The 18,747-nt window shown below is 42.4% G+C and overlaps 1 protein-coding gene across 2 annotated transcripts in view; it reads right to left on the reverse strand.

The window, feature by feature from the left end:
• The window catches only part of IGF1R (insulin like growth factor 1 receptor), a 173,693-nt gene that overhangs the window by 21,522 nt on the left and 133,424 nt on the right, over nt 1-18,747 (reverse strand). The window contains exons 6-15 of one of the 2 annotated variants that reach the window (XM_042039718.1): nt 14,459-14,673; nt 12,349-12,475; nt 10,868-11,106; nt 10,259-10,426; nt 9,881-10,085; nt 5,422-5,708; nt 3,844-3,980; nt 3,380-3,539; nt 2,254-2,356; nt 832-902 (exon numbers count right to left, since the gene is read on the reverse strand). In XM_042039718.1, the coding sequence (XP_041895652.1) occupies nt 832-902; nt 2,254-2,356; nt 3,380-3,539; nt 3,844-3,980; nt 5,422-5,708; nt 9,881-10,085; nt 10,259-10,426; nt 10,868-11,106; nt 12,349-12,475; nt 14,459-14,673 (1,712 nt within the window). Of the gene's footprint in view, nt 1-831; nt 903-2,253; nt 2,360-3,379; nt 3,540-3,843; nt 3,981-5,421; nt 5,709-9,880; nt 10,086-10,258; nt 10,427-10,867; nt 11,107-12,348; nt 12,476-14,458; nt 14,674-18,747 lie in introns of both variants that reach the window. The other variant, XM_042039716.1, reaches the window with a different exon arrangement.

Below are 18,747 nucleotides of genomic sequence, written 5' to 3' on the forward strand. Positions count from 1 at the left end.
GCATGGTACTATTCTGATCCCTTGCACACACACCGTTGCACCAGCAAAGGCAGAACTTGCTGCTGCTGCAGGTCTTTGATCTTAGGCAGAAGAGAGCTCTCAGAAGGTGACTGCCAGGAGGCAGGACTGCCTCAGGCAAGAAGACATCCAGGTACTCACTGATGCTGCTGCCTGCCAGTCACCAAAGGAGGGGACAGTTGTGTCACATGCTCTGCATGGGTGAAGTGACAGGATGAAAATAGAGGATTATAGCATGAACACTGACAGACCTTTAACCCTAATGGTGTTGCTATAAAAAATAACAGTAAAATGGTCCGCTGCCACTCTGGGTAAACCCACTGGTCTCCTGGGGGCTTCTGGAAACACTATTCCAGCAAGAATTCTACAACAGCAGCACCAACCTAACCCATAAACAGAAAAACTGGGACCTCAAGGAAATTTGTCTGATGTTCTGATTTCTTCAAGTAGTGAGTTTGTTTCAACAGGGCAAAACAGAGCTTAAGATGGCAAATATGAAAGACCACAAATTCATTCATTCTTCCTTCATTCCAACGAAAACATCACTGGAAAAGTAGGTGACAATCTGAAAGTGAAACTAGTGAATTTGAATTAGACTCAGGTAGATAAAACGACAGGAAAACAATTCAAAAACTCCCTGGTTTCAATAGACAAGTGGCATTTACGTATTAGCAATTGTGGATTCCAGGGATGTGCTAATAAAACAGAGGAAGTGGTTTTACAACATGCCTTTTAGAGTTTCATACCTTTCCAAAGTCAGACACCAACAGAACACATGACAGTAGGAGCACACAAGTAGAAGGTTACACTCACCGTCTGAGGCACTGAAGTACTCGGGGTTCACAGAAGCATAAAGTACTCCATTGCCCAGTCTGTCACTGTTCCTGTGGAAACATTGAGTTTGATTTCTTTAATCTTTAAATCTGAGTATATTTCAGACCATCTCTTCTACAACTTTTCCACTGCTTGTTCAAACACAGAATATTATTTACTATATGTGGAGTTTTTCAGACAAAGGGGACAAACTGAAATCTTATCTACCTCACATACTCAATGGGAACACAGTCCAAAACAGCTTCCCAGGAATTCTGGACTCTACCAAATCAGCACCAGGAAAATGTAAACACAAGGTACTTTTAGCTGCTGGGTAAACTTGTTTTTAAGAAAGGCAGCTATATTTTTATACAACCAGGAGACGTGTGGCTGAGAATGCACTTTACCATCATCAGCTCTGCTGTGGGAGAGATGTTTTTTAGCAAAAGACAAGACTCTTTTTAATGGGGGATTCCATTCAACTATTTCCTAAGTGGTTCTATTTTTTATTTAAAAATACATCTCCCAGTTTTACTGGGATGATTTTCAGAACAAGAAACATAATAAATGCACCTTGAGAGATTTTGCAGGAGACAGGCTCACAAACATTCTTGTGCTAAAACAACAGTTTGAAGAAGGAAAAATTTTCAGGAATTTCATGTAGGAGAGCCTCAGGAAGGCAAAGCAGGTATTGTAATCACCAGAGACAAAGTCCTTTCTGGAGAGCTTGAGCAGAACTGGTACCACCGTGTGCAGTGCTACCAGTGAATTAGAGCTGGAAATCATGGGATACTCAATGAGCATAATTAATGAGAGACTAATAAAAAAACCTCCATAACTAGAAAGTTGCAAGACTGAACATTTGTACTGCCATTAAGTTCTCGTTATGTATTTCAATGAGATAAAAAAAATAAATCACTGGTTACAAAAAAACCAAAACTGAGGAAAACAAATTAACAGAACAGTCCCAATGACTGCTCTTGGCCAGGATAGGATATAATTTTTTAAGTGGATGTAAAGTCTTCAAAAAACCCTCTAGAATTTGAAAAAAAAATCAGAGTAACCTAAATGGAACTAAGTTTTCTTGATTTATATTGACCCGTATTTCAGCCAAATCTTCTGATTATAAAAGTCCGGTGTGTGCCATCACTGCCCCACTGATATGTTCCTCACAAGCCTTCCTCTTCCCATTCAAACATGATACTGCAATAAAAAGCCTCTTCACATCTCCAGCAGCAGCAGCAGCCAGATGCTGGTAACTCTAAACCACCTCCTTTTCCACACCAAGGCAGAATCTACTTCAGCCTCTCGACTCCTCTGAATGCCATTTCTCTTTTTAGTTTCTAACTTGCTCCATGGGTGCAGATTTGAAAATAAACAATTCCCCTCCTGCAGGCTTAGGCACCAGCACATAGAACTCACCTCTTTTTGTTAAAGACATAGAGCATTACCAGCAATCCCCCAAGGATGAGCAGCAGAGCAATAGGGAGCACAATTACCAAGTGCAGGAAGTTTCCATAGTTTGCTGCTGCAACCAACAAGAAAACAATTGTATCAGGGTTTCTATAAAACCTCTGTTAACAAAGAAACATTCAAAACCCACTCAGTGTATTTCCATACAGGGAAGAAATCAAAGTTCTCATTTTCTTGTCTGATGTGGAAAAATACACTCGGAAACCCTCCCTGACTGCAGATGAGTGAAACAAGAAAGCAGACACTGAAAGGCATTAATTTTGTACAGAACAGTGTCTGTCTGGGTTTTGCTTTCACAAGTTATGTTTAAAGGACCTGCATTCCTCAGTGAACAATACCCAATTGTTCACTTGCACATTCACCTTTTTTTCCACCTTTTGTTCACCTTGCAGCTGCTTACAGTCAGAGCATACATGCACTGCTCTTTCCTTCAAATTGTTCAAAGTTCAGCAACGAGGAAACCAAAAAGGGATAAAAGATGGAGTTGCAGTTTTCTGGGGATATATCTGCTCTACAACTAGATACAGAATTTCTTGAAGAGGGTTTCTGTGGTCATGTTCTTCCAAAATACAAATGACTCCCATTGTCAGGACCAGCATCACCCTTTAATCAGGACATTTTTTTCATCAAATGTCACTCAGAACAGGTCAACCTGCCAGCCAAAAATCTACACAAATGATTTGTTTCTCCTATTATTTTGCAATTTTTAAAGCAGGTTTGCCTTGTTGCCACCGGTTTCGTACACGCCAGCTCCATGTTGTTATGGCTAACATCACATTCCCAACATAGCTGCACATCCCAGGAAGCCACAGCAGGGTGTTCTCCACACCCACACCTGGCTGCACCTCTCACAGATACCCAAAGCTGCAAGGAAAGGACCACACCTCAGATACCCCTCCTGGCTGTCAACACTTGCCAAAAAAATGGACCAGAAAAGAGTTCTCAAAGAACCATCAGAAAGAGGAGTGTTCAGAGCACAGGCAAGGACCTCAGACACCCAGTCACATGAACATCAGGAATTATTAAAAAGATAATAATCCCCCAATTCAACACAGACAACAAACATTTGTCTTACATTTGGGCTGCACATAGAAAGAGATGGGCTCAGTCCAGGACCCATTCCCAGCTAAGGAAGTGGCCTGAACTCTGGCAGAATAGTTTCCAGGGTTCAGGTGAGTTAGTTTAGCTCCTCCAAGCTTCTTGTATTCCTGTCTGGAAACACATTCCCGCTTCTCCTAGAAGAAAAAAGCAATTAACACATGTTAATGTCTTCACATTCTGAAGAAAGCAATATAGCTGCAGGACAAGCTCATTTTTATAACTAAAAGCCCCACCTGATCAGTTTTACTTCAAACACCAGAAGGAGGTATGTGAAATTTAAGAACTCAAAATAAAGGAAATAAGGTAATGACATGCTGGCAGGTGCTGGGTGTCTGAAACCACAATTTCTGTTTGTGTTGCACTGCGCAGAAGCATGTTAAGAAAGATCCTTTTTTGTGTATAAATGAAGAGTTATGAGCAGTAGTGTCAAATCCTCACCTCGCCGTGCTGCCCATATTTGATTTCATACATCAGGATCAGCCCATTTGGATTTGTAGGCTCCAACCACTTCAGATAGACGGTATTTTCCTCTTTTGCTTCCCATGATACCGTTCCTGGAATGTTATCTGCTCCCTCTGTAAAATATTTACAGGTGATGTGAGAAGAACACTATGACTGAAACAGGAACTTGAGGCAAGAGTTGAGGAAAATGGAAGATTCATTATATTCTTCAGGTGCAGAAGCTCTGCAGCAAGAGCCACTCAAATCCAGGGAACAAACTCCATTGGCCAAGGCCTGCTGGAGATTAGCTCAGTCTGAACTACTGGTTCCCAGAAAACCAGTGCAGAGCATACAGCTCCACCGGGCATGGGCTCTGTGTGCCAAAAACCCCCTGTTTATGAGCACCAAATTCTTCCTTCCCAACTCTCCCCAACACCAAAACAGTGCAGGGAGCTACTCCCACCAAATGGCTGCAAACAGCTGTAAACACACAACATCTGCCCCACTGACAGCCCCTTCTTAAAAAAGTCACAGGAGATCTGTCCCCATTTAAAACAGCGTGTCATTGGCAATTCAGGAACTGCTTTATCCTTATATAGTTCCTAATAATTTTATGTGGCTTATTCAAAACTTAACAGGAATGTGAAGCCTGTGTCAGTCTGGGCTGAAAAAAGACCACCTTCTCAAAGACACAGAAGAACACAGGATTGTTTAGCCTTTAATTTCCAGAGGCATGTGTTAAAAATCCGGGAAAACTTCTTTCCTTTTCCCTGATCTCACAGACTTCCTTCTTTCCTTGAGAAAGCAATAGTTTTTGCTTTTTTTTACTGACACAGCTGGATCTGGATTATGATAGCCTTCCCTTCCAGAAACAAAACAAAATTGCTACCATTCTGCATCCAATATCCCCAGACATCTGCTGGAGTCAGAAGCTCATTGCTGGATGCATATGAGCTTACACTAAAATCATCTCTATTCTTCTCAAAAGTACAATCCGCAGAAGTCCCAAAGACAAGTACAGCATTCAATGCTTCCTATTTGAAGTAGTCTAGAGGCCAGGAATTGGGCACAAAAGAAAGACAGTATTCCTCCTGTTCCCAGGCTGGACAAATGCATGGTCGTTCTGTGACAGAAGAAACATTTGGCAAACATTCCCACCAGCAGAACTCCAACATCTGCAAACAGTTCCGAGTGAACGCAGCAAAACCAAACATTAGCAGAGAAACGTTGCTGTGGCTCTATTCAGCACACAGAGCCAAGGAACAAAACCTTTCAGCCCACCATGTCTGGGGGTCTCACTTCTATTGCTGGGAAACAAAGTCTCTCCTAATTATCCTGCAGTCAACTTCTCCCTTTCTCCAGCTCCCAGCACAGGCTCAAACACATCACTCAGTACACACAACACACCAGTCAAGGACTTGAAAGAAAAAAATCTATGTAGTTCCAATTTATCCTACTGCACAGAATTTTTTTTACTATACCCCAGTGTAATTCTAACTGGTTTGGGAGAGCTTGTACCCCCTGAGCTTGATCTCTGCCCAGTAAAGGCAGGGCTGGAGCCCTGTGTGAGCATACCTGAAGGCATGGTTCTGGCAAACACGAAGTTGGATGCACTGCAGCCGAGCGTGTCAGCCTCGTGGTTGCAGCTGTGAATATCGATGCGGTAAAGAGTGAAAGGCTGGAGATGGGAGATCACAGTTCTCTCCTTGCCATCCACCTTGGTCTCAAAGAAGGGATATTCCACCTCACTCTCCTCTGCGTCAGAGGCATTGGTGAAGTGGTCGGTCCCGGTCACGTTCCTGTTGCGAGTGGCCAAGGTGGCATTGGCGATTCGGAACACGTCCCTCCGCTTCCGGTCGGGCCTGAGGAGCAGACACAGGTACAGAAAAGGGTTCTTTAGAGAAAACCCACTTCTCTAGCTTCGGGAAGACTGTGCCAAACAACCCAGCAAAACGGGCAACAACTAATAAAAAAGCTAAATAAATAAAACTGCAAAACAAGAGGAAAACTTTCCCTTAATCTGAACCTGCCACATGTCAGTGCATCTCATTTCTCTCTCTTTTGGTCGGGAACCAACCAAAACTCTGAAGCTCACACTGCGCCCCAAGATGAATGTGCAAACTTCTGACCTCACACAATAAACCAAACAGCAAAAAATGGCTCCACTGTTACTCAGTAAGCATCATGGATTTGTGTTTCATGACAGTAATGTTGATGCTTAAAATAAAAATCAGATGCTAAGGGTTGAAAAGGTTAGGTGGGGAAAAACTGTTTTGAAGTTTGCTGGATTAGCAAAGGAAGCTGAGCCTACTGAGAGTTAGCTTTGCAGTTGTGATGAAATGAGAATGTATTGCACTGAGAGGAGAAACCTTGGAAGGCAGGCTGAAGGCCATGAATGTTCACCACCACTCGGGTGGTCATCTATGTATCTCTACTTCTCTCACCCACACAAAAGCTCTGCAAAGGAACAATCCTCCTATGTGAGAAAATTCAGCACTAATATTGTGTAGAGCCAGAAGTTCAATGAACAGCTCTGCCTTACAGGCATCTGGGTGAAATTTAAGCAGAGTTGAAAAGTTGAGGATTTACAGCCACACCATTGCTTTCTCAAGCCCGGGGAACTGCTGTAGTGGACAGCCCCGAGCAACAGGACAAGGATCAAGATACTCTTAGGACCATGTGGATCAGGTAACCAACACCCTACAGCCACATGCTGTGCCTGTCCCGTGGTCCTGTCCCAGATCCGAGGCTGTTCTGCATAGGACCACCAACTACTACAGGCAGTGTGGCTTTACTGCTCCTGCTCTTCTGTCTCCAAGGGCTGCAGGAATGCTCATGCTTGGAAAGCAACGCCCCAGGGGAGGTAAAGGAGAATGTAAGAAGAGTTACCTTACAAAACCAATTTAGGCTTGAGTCCTATCCCTGAAATGACTTCACCAATGCCCATGGAGCACCTGGCCAGTGCAACAGGTACCAGGGACATGAAGTCCAACAGTCCTAGCAGAGAGCAAGTTACAAACCAGGCAAATGAGGCCTCCCTCGAACACACAACAGGAGGAAAGATGACTCAACAGGAGAACTTAATTCACTGTCAAATATATCATTTGAGTACACACAGCCACAGAGCAGCACGCTGCAGAGAGAGCCAAGAACAGGCTCACTCAGTTTTGAAACCTTCTGGCAGAGGTTGGATGAATTTTTTTCTTTAGGAGTTCACTACAAAAATTTCCAAAATCCCTTTACTACATGGTGAGTAGTCGTTTTGACACTCTAACTACCACGTAAACCACGTCACAGAAATAAACAGGCAAGAAAGAATTTCCTAAGTTAGCAACAAATTGTTTTAAGCAAGACACAAGTGAGTATCTCATCGGTTAAGGCAATTTCATAGGAGATATAAGCATTTGTGCCTCGTCTACACTGGTATCTATGGAATTTACTAAACCTATTCACCCTGCTTAGGATGAGTATTGATTTACTGCTGTAGCTCAGTGGAAAGAACAAACTTTTCATCAGTAAAACATTGGATGCCTAGCCCTGAACCGATGAACATTTGCACAGATTCCGTGGTTAAAGCAGTGAAAATAAAAAGTTCATTTTCAATCAACCACAAAAGCATGTGCCAATGCAAGACCCAAAAAGCCTGACTTTATCACTGTTTTTATGGGATGCATGGAGCTTCAATTCTTTGGTGATATCTGGGGGTGGGGGGAGTACAGCCCTACCTTGTCTTTGGGGAAAAAGTGGAACACAAAACTTGTTGGTGAAAACTACAGTTGTGTCAGGAAGAGAAAAGAGCTGCAGGATAACCACACGGCAAATGTAATTAAAACATCATGAGATTTGATAACAGTGCTTTTCGGTCAAGAGGCTTCCTGCATTCATGAAACACAGAGATAAAGGCAAAAAACAAGCATCCAAGGAAATAAGGAAAACTCTAGAGATAAAAACTTGAAAAATCATCTATTCCATTGAGGGAGAGGAAGGAAAAGAAATGCAAGAGAAAAATTTAAAATAACACTATAAAATCAAATCAAATCAAAAAGATTTTAAAAACTTGGGCTATTAACAGCAAAGCTCACTGTTCTCCTACGTCATGGCAATTTTAATGTTACTGCTCAGACTACACACAGAGCCTGTCCCATCCTGCTCATTAGAGAAACAAAAACCTTGAAGAATAAACTTATTCTCCTCTGGTTGTGAGTGTCTCTTCAAGACTAAGCAGAGTCCTGTTTTTGAAATCCACCATGGCACTAATACACATGGGGTCATCCAGAAGTTGCACAGGAGATTAGATCAACAGACTTCTTAATCTTAAAATCACCCAGTCAAATACTTTCATGCTGTATTACATGCTGCAACTCTTTCATAATAACCTGGAGACAGGTAGAACACTGGAAACAAATACTACTATTGAGGCTTGCATTAACACATTAATTAACTTCTCCCTTGGGAAAGGAAGAAAAAAAATCGACATCAAGTAATAAGCTGCTTAGATTTGTCCCATGGAGACGTCTCACCAGCTCGTAAACTTTAATTTCCCTGACATACAGTCTCTTAAAAGTTGCTTGGCTATGCAACTATTGCTGAGCATTGTCCCTTATCTGCCCCTGCTGTTACAAAACACCCTAATGGCAGTAATTTAAGAGAAAAGGACAAGCTTTCAGGAAGTTCTCTGTGAACTGGCTTATTTGTTACTGAGTTCAAGGTCCTATGAGTTTTCTTGGAAGGGGGCAGGACTGCAAGAAAATTTGTGAGAAGAAAACACATTTTAAATTACAAATGTTTGGGGAAATAGAAAAAACTCCTTTGCAACAGACTTTCAAATAGTTTAGACTTGACACGTGGCTTTCAAAACTCTTTGCTGTGCTATTTCATGAAGTCCAAAATCAGATCTTAAGATTTCCCATGGCTCAGGAATTACATCATGATCAGACATGGAGTCTGTAACTTCCCTGTACCTGATCCTGGCTGCTGGTTCTCACCATCACTGGGGAAACACTGCACAAATGCTCAGTGTGACCCTAACAGCTCAGGTAAGATACTCCACATCTCTCAAGAGAGGCAGCATTTAGTTCCTCATTTTTGGATAAAGCTAAGAAGCATTGCAAATATCAAAGTCTCAACCCCAACAAGTCCCTTCAACACATCCTTGAATAAAGGTCAGAAAAATCAAAATGGAGAATGATATGAACCAGCATCAATGAGCAGCAATGCCACACTTTTAGAGTTCTCAAACACGGGATTTGACCATGGACTTCCCCTGCCAGGAGAAAGAATGAGACAGGGTGCACCGCTGAGATCTGACAGCGTATTAAAGACTGTAACACAACAGCCGTACACTGTGTGCCCTGCCCCAGCACCCAACTACCCAAAGTAACAACAGCTTACCTGAAGGATAAATTGGAAACTCAAGGATCAAAATCACCAATTAATTCAGTAGTATCTACTCTGTGTTGCAGCACAGAATCATTACAATTCCACTTAACATGTAAGCAGGTGTTTATCATGGGAGAGTGGAAATATTTAATACTTCTCTGCAGCAATGACCCAGGAAACCAACAGGCCCTTTGCAATTAGTGCGGTGAGAAAAGAAGACCAGTTTCAATTCTGTGAGGTGACTGTGTCCTTAATTTCCAAGATAAATCTTCAGATTAGGAACACAAGCACTTAAATGGTTATTTAGAGAAAAATCACATCTGAAACCCTTTGTCTGCCTCAGGTTGCTCATCTCCAAAACCCTTATAGACAATGAGCTCCTTAAGTGACTCTTGAGTCTGAAAAGAAACCATCACTGAAATCCTTGATCAATACTGGTAAGAACCCTTACTATGGGCTAGAATTGAAAGAAAGACATGAAAATTGGCAAATAAGAGAAACTGCAAAGTAAGGCTGTGGATTGTCTCACAGGAAAGGAAAGGTAATGTTTAGTGTTTCTATGTGTGCTTTCACATCCAGGAAATCTTAGTTGTAGGAAGTGTTAAAAAATTGAATTATCAGCCCTACTTCCAAAGAAGTGTCTAAAATCCATTACCTGGGGACAAAAATGGAGTTGTGGAGGAAGTTCTCAAACACTTTCCGGTACTCTGCTTCCTCCTTCTCCGCTTGCTTTTCTGCCTCTGTCTTGGGACAAGCACAACAAGGTCCTTTTTCTCCCCCACAGCCCTCTGGCTTGGTGGGTTCAGTGGCTTCTTCTGTATCAATGGTCCCATCAGCATATCTTCGAATTGGGACTTTATCTTGAAAGAAAAGAACAGAGCTGGTTTCTCTTCTCTCCAGTCATGGATCCAGCAACAATCCATGTTTACCCATTCCCATTCCCTCTACTTGCTGCTACTTAGCTCTTGCCAGTGAAGTGCCCTGGCAGGCAGAGTCCCAAGCATTTCAACACAAGAGCATTTAGTTCTCCTACCTTTGGAGCAGTAATTGTGTCTGTACAAGTAACTGTCCTGAGGCTGCTGCTGCCAGCGCACGATGTAGTAGGAGAGGTTCCCGTTGGGAAAAGAGGGAGGATTCCATTTCACAATCAGTTGGGATGAGGAGTTGGATGCTGAAATAACATCCAGGGGAATGGATGGCACTAGAGAAGGAAAAACAAAGAAAAAAGAAAGGTATTTAAATCTAGAGCACTCTATGATGTATTTCCATGCAAGCTTTTGAGTGAATCCTAATGCATTTCTCTACTGCAAGGAAAAACACCCTCTTATTTCAAAGAAAGGATTTTCCACTTATGCCCCACTAACATAGGGGTTCAACTGCAACCATGTACAGTCCCACCCAAAGTTGTACTTAAAATTCACCTTCACTAATGGAACAAAGCCTAAAATTCTAATTCCAAGAAGCTCCAATAGCTCCTAATGAAAGTAATATCTGCAAAACCAGAGTTTTAATTCAAATTTTAATGCTGCTTACATAATTACTGAAACTGCTAGCACTATGCACATCAACAGAACTTGCACAATAATACACTAATCACACCTGCAGCATTATCACCCTCTCACCCCAGAGCCCAGCGTCTCACCTGCAGCATTGGTTCGAATATATATAATTTCACTTTTTGCTCCATGAATATGATGGTTTTCCATCATTGTGAGGGTAACAGCCTTGACATAAATGGCATATTGAGTCCAAGGTTTCAATCCCTGCAGCAGAATTCCAGGATTGTTCTCTTTGTTCGGGGGCAGGTCAACATCAACCATGTTCCAGCTATTGGAGCCACACGCATCTTGCCCATCATACTCTGTCACATTTTTGAATGGTCTGAAATATTCAAAGAAAAAAGCACAAATATTTATTTTCTTCCAAATATTGTCATATAGGTATGAGAGTATCTCACTTCAAAGTTGCCCAATGAAACAAATAAAGCTTACTTGCTTTCCACAGCAGAATAAACCAGAAAAAAAAAATCTGTATTTCCAAGCAGTACAAAATTCAGAGTTCAGTTTTAGTCATGAGCAAAAGCAACATTCTCCGAGAAAACACTATATTTATCTGTTTTTTTTTTTTACCCAAAACAGGCACTGAAATGCTTCAGACATACTTAGACTTTAAATAAACGTATACTAAACAGAAGAAACTCAAAACAGTTATTGAGAGTGGCCATGTTTTTTACCATGAAGAACCCAAAGTTCCAAGACTGGCCCTGACCAGTCCAATGGGCTTTTTACCCCTTTATTTCCACACAATACAAACACATTTATATAGTCAAAGAGTTCTACTTTTCAGAAGTTGTAACACTGGTGCAAGAGCATACAAACTCTTGTTATTAATATCTGCAGACTTGCCAACACTGGCTTCATTGTAGAACATCACAACGATGTTCTTTTTCAAGTGATGCTGGACACAAACCATTTGTGCTTCCATGTGTCACATCTTTGCTCCATGTATCATTACCAGCATTCCAAACCTCCCTTTGACACCTCCAAGACTGCTTGGAGAGTTATTTTTGTGCTCATCTGGTTCTTTAATTACTTTAAACTGACCGTTACAAGGATGTGCAAAGGCAGAGGCATCTTCCAAGTAATCTGGATTTCTCCAGTAACTGCCCCGCTATCCTCTATTATCAAGACATACTAATGCAGAAAATGACCAAAGCTGGATAGTCTAAATAACCCCAAACCCTGAGCAGACAAGTCGTCAAGGTGACAGGGCAAACTCCTGACCTGTGACACTCTCTAGTCAGTACTTTGACTAAAGAAGGAAAATATCTCAGTCAACATGATGACTTAGGAAGAGCTCCAAATCAGACCCCTGAGAAGAGCCAAGACATCCACCTTTCTCTTTTTTCAAATTTAAAACTTCCTGATGGATTTGCAATCCATTTGTAGGACTCAAACCAATCCTCTTTTTAAAGGAGACTTGTGCTCCACCAAGAAAAGAATTAGAACAAAAGCAGGACTTGAGGGTGAAATACACAAACTGAATGAGCCATCCAGCACTAGGAACAGAACTGTCTGCCCTCCCTTGGACTGCCCTGATTAACCTCTGACGACATCTACTTACGCCTCTTTGTAGTAAACAGTGAAGCTAATGAGGTCTCTGTAATCTGGAGGGCGATACCGCTCCCATGTCAGTTTAATCCGATTCTTGAGCGTCATGTTGGAAACAAAATGCAGAATTTTGCTTTCACCTGCAATACAAAAGGATGGGACATGCAGGAGTTGGCATCACATCACCTGTCAGTGGTTTTTGTTTCTTAGGTATCAGTTTTAGCTAATGAGCCGTTCCAGTAACACCTATGACACCACAGAATACCAACAGCCTTTGTCTCTGCAGAGCTTCCTCTTTCCTCCTACTACATTTGAGTGCTTAAGGGTAAGCAGTGACCTTGGCAATCAGTTTAAAATATGCTTGAGCTACTTGTTATTAATTTTTTTGAAGCAGATTTTCTTTTAATGCATCATCAGAAAGCTCTTGAAAACTACTTCAGACTCTCCCTGAGCGAGGAATGGAAGCGCTGTTTATCCACAGGACTGGTTAGGAAGCACTAAATTCATCATCTGCCTCCAAAGCACGCGCGGAGCAGTCACCGGCCTCTGTGTGCTCACTCTCCAGGACAACTTTTGACAACTACCATTTGTTTTTCCTGGAGAGTGAACAACATGGAAAAGACAAAGGAGTTTACATTCCTATTCATCAGAGGCTGGACCAAGAACTCCAAAGCTCAGTTCATATACAGCACAACCATTTGATGGCAGCAACTTCCAGCTACTCTTCTGAACAGAGCTGGATGGAAGCCCACAGCTTTGAAATGAATGGCTTCCCACTACCTAATCACTGAGCTTTCCAATCCAAAACAAAATAGCATTTTAAAAACTTAATTCTTGGATGAAGAAATTGTGTTCTGTCAACTGCGAGCTAGTTTCTAATGTTCCATAGAAGCTCTGAAAATAAAGAGGTTTTCACCCTCATGTACACTGGCACTGTTGGTGCTATCTTTGCAAAGGCAGTTGAGCTTTTGTTGATTCTTTTGCTCTTCTCAGAGTCAGAAAGCTTTCTGTACTGGTTTCTTAAAAAAGCAGGCAGCGGCTGGCACTGGACTCAGTGGTAGTAAGGCCTGGCTGTGTGTCTGTAACTCCTCCAGGACTGCAAGGCTTTGCTCTATTGAATGTGCAAAGAATGGAGGGTGCTTACAACAAGGATCTGGGCCATCTGCGCGTCTGCATCATGCCTAAAGAGACATTCAGCAGACTACGTGTCCTAGTTTTGTAAACACCATCCACAACAAGGGGGCTTGACTTATACACAAGATCCATTTAAGTTTACTCAGTTCCAAAAACACCACAAACCAACCAAGGGAAAAATGCATTGTCAGTTTTAAGGCTTTGAGGTGAAACTCGTAGGCGTTCTTAATTCCTAGATGAGAAATTGCTTTTAAACGTGCTGTTACACCTGGAGACCTGATGTGCAGACCACCAAAGCCAAGAGAGGACTTTCCAATAACTCTGACCATTGCAGAATCCAAAATTAAATGCAGAGACACTCAGGCTTAGGAATACTGCAGAACATTAAAAAGTGTTCTCAATTCAAAAGCAAATACTTCAAAAACAAAGCAGAGAAAACTAAGTTTACAACTACTATTTCTAGCAACCAGGTACAATATTTGGCAGAAGCTTAAAAGAAGCTGAACGTAACAGAAAGAGTTTGTTTTGGTGTCTATGAAATTGTTATTCAGCAGCATCCTCAGTATCAAGAAAAAGTAAGTATCTGAGAGAGGAAAACACCTATAATGATGCACAGTTACAAAGGAGACTGAGAAATTGCTCCTTGTTGGATACACCAAACTACTGGATTTCATTTCTCATTTCCCAGGTATGCTCCTATTGTTATCTGCTGCTGCTGTCACAAAACAGGAGATTTGGGAAGCAGTCATCTTCTACAAGTGGGTTTTACAGATGAGATAAGGACAGTGTAACCACATCATTTTCCACCCATGCAAAGGTACCTCCACAGCTACAGTTTAAAGCCTGAACAAGCAGAAGGGCTGAAAGCCTCCTGCAAATCCTAAATTCTAAATATTGCAATGGTCAGCAACATGTCAGCATGTTGGGTTTGTTCTTGTGATACCCTCCTGTGCAGCTGGCATTGAGATTTTTTTTGTTTGTTTACTTACAAGAGGCTCTCTCCCCATTGTTCCTTGGATTTATATCTCCTTTGCTCTGTCGTCCCTTGGTTCCTGAAACTTCCTCCATACGGTAAATCTCAGAAACACACAGTTTAGGATTAAATGCAAAGTACATTTTCCCCTCACTGATTGTCAAGTTATGATGGTTCCAGTCCCACAGCTGCTGAAGATTGTGGTTGTCGAGCACATAGAAGGAATAATTCCTACAAGGAAGTTTTTGAAGAAGAAAATACTTGTTTTAATTCACAGCCCATTCCAGTGAAGAATACCTTAATAAAAGAAAACTTTAAAATACTGTGCTGTTCCCTCTTACTTTAAATTGGTGTTCAGCAAAGGGCTTTCTTCTCTCCCATGAAGCAATGAATGTTTAGGGGGCAGGGAAATGAGTGTGACAAAGGATTCCAAGGGTGACACCACACCATCTACAGCCCACTCTAACATGTGTTCTAGTAATTGTATAGGAGCTGCTATGAGGAATATAAATTCATATCCTCTGAACAGCAGGTCTCTACATTGGATTTTCCATTTGGTGGCAAATGGGAAGCAGTAACCTTAGATACCTCATGGAAGGAAAAGGCTTCTGGAGTTCTGACAATAAAACACAGTCATCAGCACAACTCTTGCTTATGTTTACAAAAGCAGCTCCAAGAGTTTGCACAGAGAGGTTTCCTAGCCTCTCTTAGTTTACCTCTTGGCCCAATAAAGATTTCCTACATTGTGCCAAGAACAGTTGCACCTGTACATCGAAACCCAACAGCAAACAGTTGTACTGACTGCACAGGATCCACACTTCAGAGCACAGAACTAAACACAGGCAGCTGTGCCGAGCCCACTCCCTAAGCACAGCCCTGGAATAACATGCACATCCTTTATTTCCACAGATACTGTATAAAAGTTCTGTGCAAAAGGCCTATTAAATATTATGAAGAAATTCCCGGTACTACTCAACTGGACAGAAGGAAAAGACACACGTGCTACAGAAGCAAGATTATAGGCTCTACATCAGCAGCAAGACAACGCCTGCAAGGACACTGACACTTCGGAATAGTAGGGACAGGAATGCACCATCGGGAAATGAGATAAAGGTCTGTGTGGCTGATGAACCTAAATCAAGCCAACTCGTCACAGCAGTATTTATTTCACTCTGGTGGGAAGTCCCCCCCCCATTAACTACAGCAACACAAAATCCATTATTAACACAGCGAAGCCCATCTTGCACTGCTAAGCCCTTGTCAACAGAGCTACACTGGGCTTTCTGCAAACCCTTCTAACTACAGAGTTTCTGCAGGGAAATGTGGCAGACAAACCATAGGGCTCATAAAAAGCTGCTATACTACTAATTTATGGTTTTCCTTCAATTACTTCATTTAAAATTTAGCACTAATTTCTCCCTCACCCAACCTGAAACAAAAACTGTGCATTCTGGTTCCAGTCTGCACAGATTTGCCATTTCCTGTGATGCAGAGCATATTTTCAGAACCATGTGAAAGACAAGTTGTTTCTCATATTTCCACCTGTCCCCTAACTACCCAGGACCTGATTTCTAATGAAGTTGATACACCTAGTACCACTTCACACAGATGCTGAGAAGAATGTGCTCAATTAACAAGGGAGCGGAGACATGTTTGTGCTTTAAATGCATTCTGCCAGGAGAGAACAAGGATGCTGAACTGCCTGTGGGATTTGAAAGACATCACCAAATCCTGTGTTGATTTGAAAGTACTGCACCTTACTAAAGTTCCGTGTTTTCTTTCTGGTTTGAAAAGCTAAACTTACGAGCTTCTGAAACCTCCACACAAACTCAGCCTCACACCTCCACATACAAACTCCCCAGCTCACTTTTTCAAACTTCACTCACACATGGGCAGCTGAGAAACAGAAACTCCCCCAAAACCAGGACCAAGCTGAGGAGCATGGGAGCCTGCACTGCAGCCAGGTGTCACCAAAGGTTTGGAAGGCGTCATTCATTCTCCAGACGCCCTCAGCACAGGGTGCCTGCTCTGCTGGAATGCTGTGGTTAGATCAGGCCTTGCTGCTCTTCTGCCGACTGTGAATTCACCACACCCTGACAATAATGACCCCAGGAAAACAAACCGTAAATTCCTCAGTGAGGAACCACACAACAGCTAGAGATCCTGTGTACACCTTCCAACAGGCCTGACAGCTGATGCCTCTGCCTCAAAATGGTGTAGAAAACAGGGGGGAGGTTGTTTTGATTTTACAGACTGTCCCCCAGTTTGCTGCAGAAGTTGAAACACAACATCAGAGCAGGCCAGTGCCACAACTGAAATTCCTCCTCAGTCACCATCTTCTCGGCTGCTCCTGAGGGCCACAAACTGCTCATTTGCCAGGTGCCCAAACTGGGATGCTCTGGGAAGCGCTACCTACATACCATCTATGCACACAGCAGTGACCACACAGACCCCAGCAGAGGATGGAGGGGCCTGCAAGAGTCAGCACCAGACGAGGAAACAAAACCCTGCAACAGGTGCCGAGACCTCTCTAGCACATCTCCATCTCAGTTTCCCTATTTGCAAGGAGAAATTATTTTCTTGCTGTGTGAGCACATTCACTACAGACATGGTTTTCAAAAGAGGCAATGAAAACTCTAAAAACAAACAAAGTAGATTCCCTTTAAACTTTCCACTTTCTGTGATAACCAAGGCAAGCACCAGCAACTGAATAAGGAACAAGGAAGTTCTGAAGTGCTGTTTCGTTCGTCCAGTTCAATAAATAAAAGGACAGTGGCAGTGGGATCAGTCATGTAATGAACAACGATCATAATGGGCTTTCAGTTACCCTCCCTCTCACCCCTCCTCAAGGCACTGCTGGCACAAAGAGCAGCACACTGCTTCCCAGGTTAAGATCCCACTCCCTGTTGTTCATAATTCTGCCCAAGTAATTGTTCAAGCTCAGTCCTTCCTTGTCAGGTGCCTACTTCCACCTAACTATTTTTGGACATGTTATTTAGACTGTGGTAATGCCTAAATTATGCCAGATGTTTTCCAAGCAAAGAGGCTGCCCCTGCCCCTTAGTATGTAACGGCAGTCATTTCCTAAGATAGGGGAATTTTAGCACAAGCAGCTCTTTACTATAGATCTGTTTTATCTCCCCACTCAGTCCTGTTTTCTTCCTCAAAGCTACACCTGTTTACTTCTCTGTTTGGGAATCTGACTGATAAATCTCCTGTTTCCCCCCATTTCAGCTCTGCTTGCTGACAGACAAGGTACCATAAACATAATTACTTCCTGAGACACAAACCTAAACTCAAATTCAAAGAGGTTGAGGGAAGAGGGGAGAGAAGCAAAGACAAATTGATAATTGGAGTGTCTGAGAGCACAGCCTGCCGGGAGCAGCTGAACGAGCCCATGCTCGGCACTGACAATCCTCTGGGATTTGCAGGTGGAAACAAGCTTCTCCACAGAGCCAGTGCTCTTCCTGAGCAGACAGCATGCTCTGCAAGGGCAGGAGGGAGAGTTGCCCTTGCACTCACTCTGTCAGATGGTGGAATTTTAAGAATTTAGGGCTGACCAAAGACCAGCCTGAGAGAAAGAGGGAGGCTGTGAAGAATCCCTCATGTTTTAACTTCATAAAGTTAGGGCAAATAAATAAGACATAAACAACCTTTCCAATGACCCTCCTACCACCTTTTCTTCTACAAATTCCTCAAATTCTTCATTTAACAGTTCTGTCAATATGGAGGGCGACTGATTTCTTCCACAGAACACTGGTTTTAACTGGGATGGCTACTTGATTTGGGATGAGAAAGAGCAAGACAGTTTGATGAAGGACCCTCACCACACTTCAGCATCACATGCTCTGCAGGGATAAAAACTTTTGCCTTGACAGTCTTTTACCATCATAGGAAAACACAAGTTATGTACAGCAAGAAGTATCACATGGTGAGTAATTATAGAAGCAATATAATCCACAGCAAACATTTCAAGGGATCAACTTTTCCTGACCGGTCTTTTGCGTGCTCGGTAGATAATCCATGTAATGCTAACATTTCAAGGAGCTGCAAACAATAGCAACTTGCACTGTTTAACATTAGCTGGGTCACTTCCAGTTGCACTCCCTGGTCAGTAAAATGCGCATTTCCTTTCAGCTGACTTCTCCATAAAACTCTGCTAAAAGCCAACAGTAAAGAACTGCAAGAAAATCCAATTGTTTCTGAAGATGCTCTTTTCTCAAATAGAGCAAAAAGAACAAACAAAACCACTTTATTGATGTAAAGAATCTACTAGAAAAACCTAAAGTGAAAAGCAACAGCAAGG

Source organism: Corvus kubaryi, unplaced genomic scaffold (genome assembly GCF_017639235.1).
Source record: "Corvus kubaryi isolate FWS band 111438036 unplaced genomic scaffold, C.kubaryi_AGA036_p1.0 37394, whole genome shotgun sequence".
Classification (NCBI taxonomy): Eukaryota; Metazoa; Chordata; class Aves; order Passeriformes; family Corvidae; genus Corvus; species Corvus kubaryi.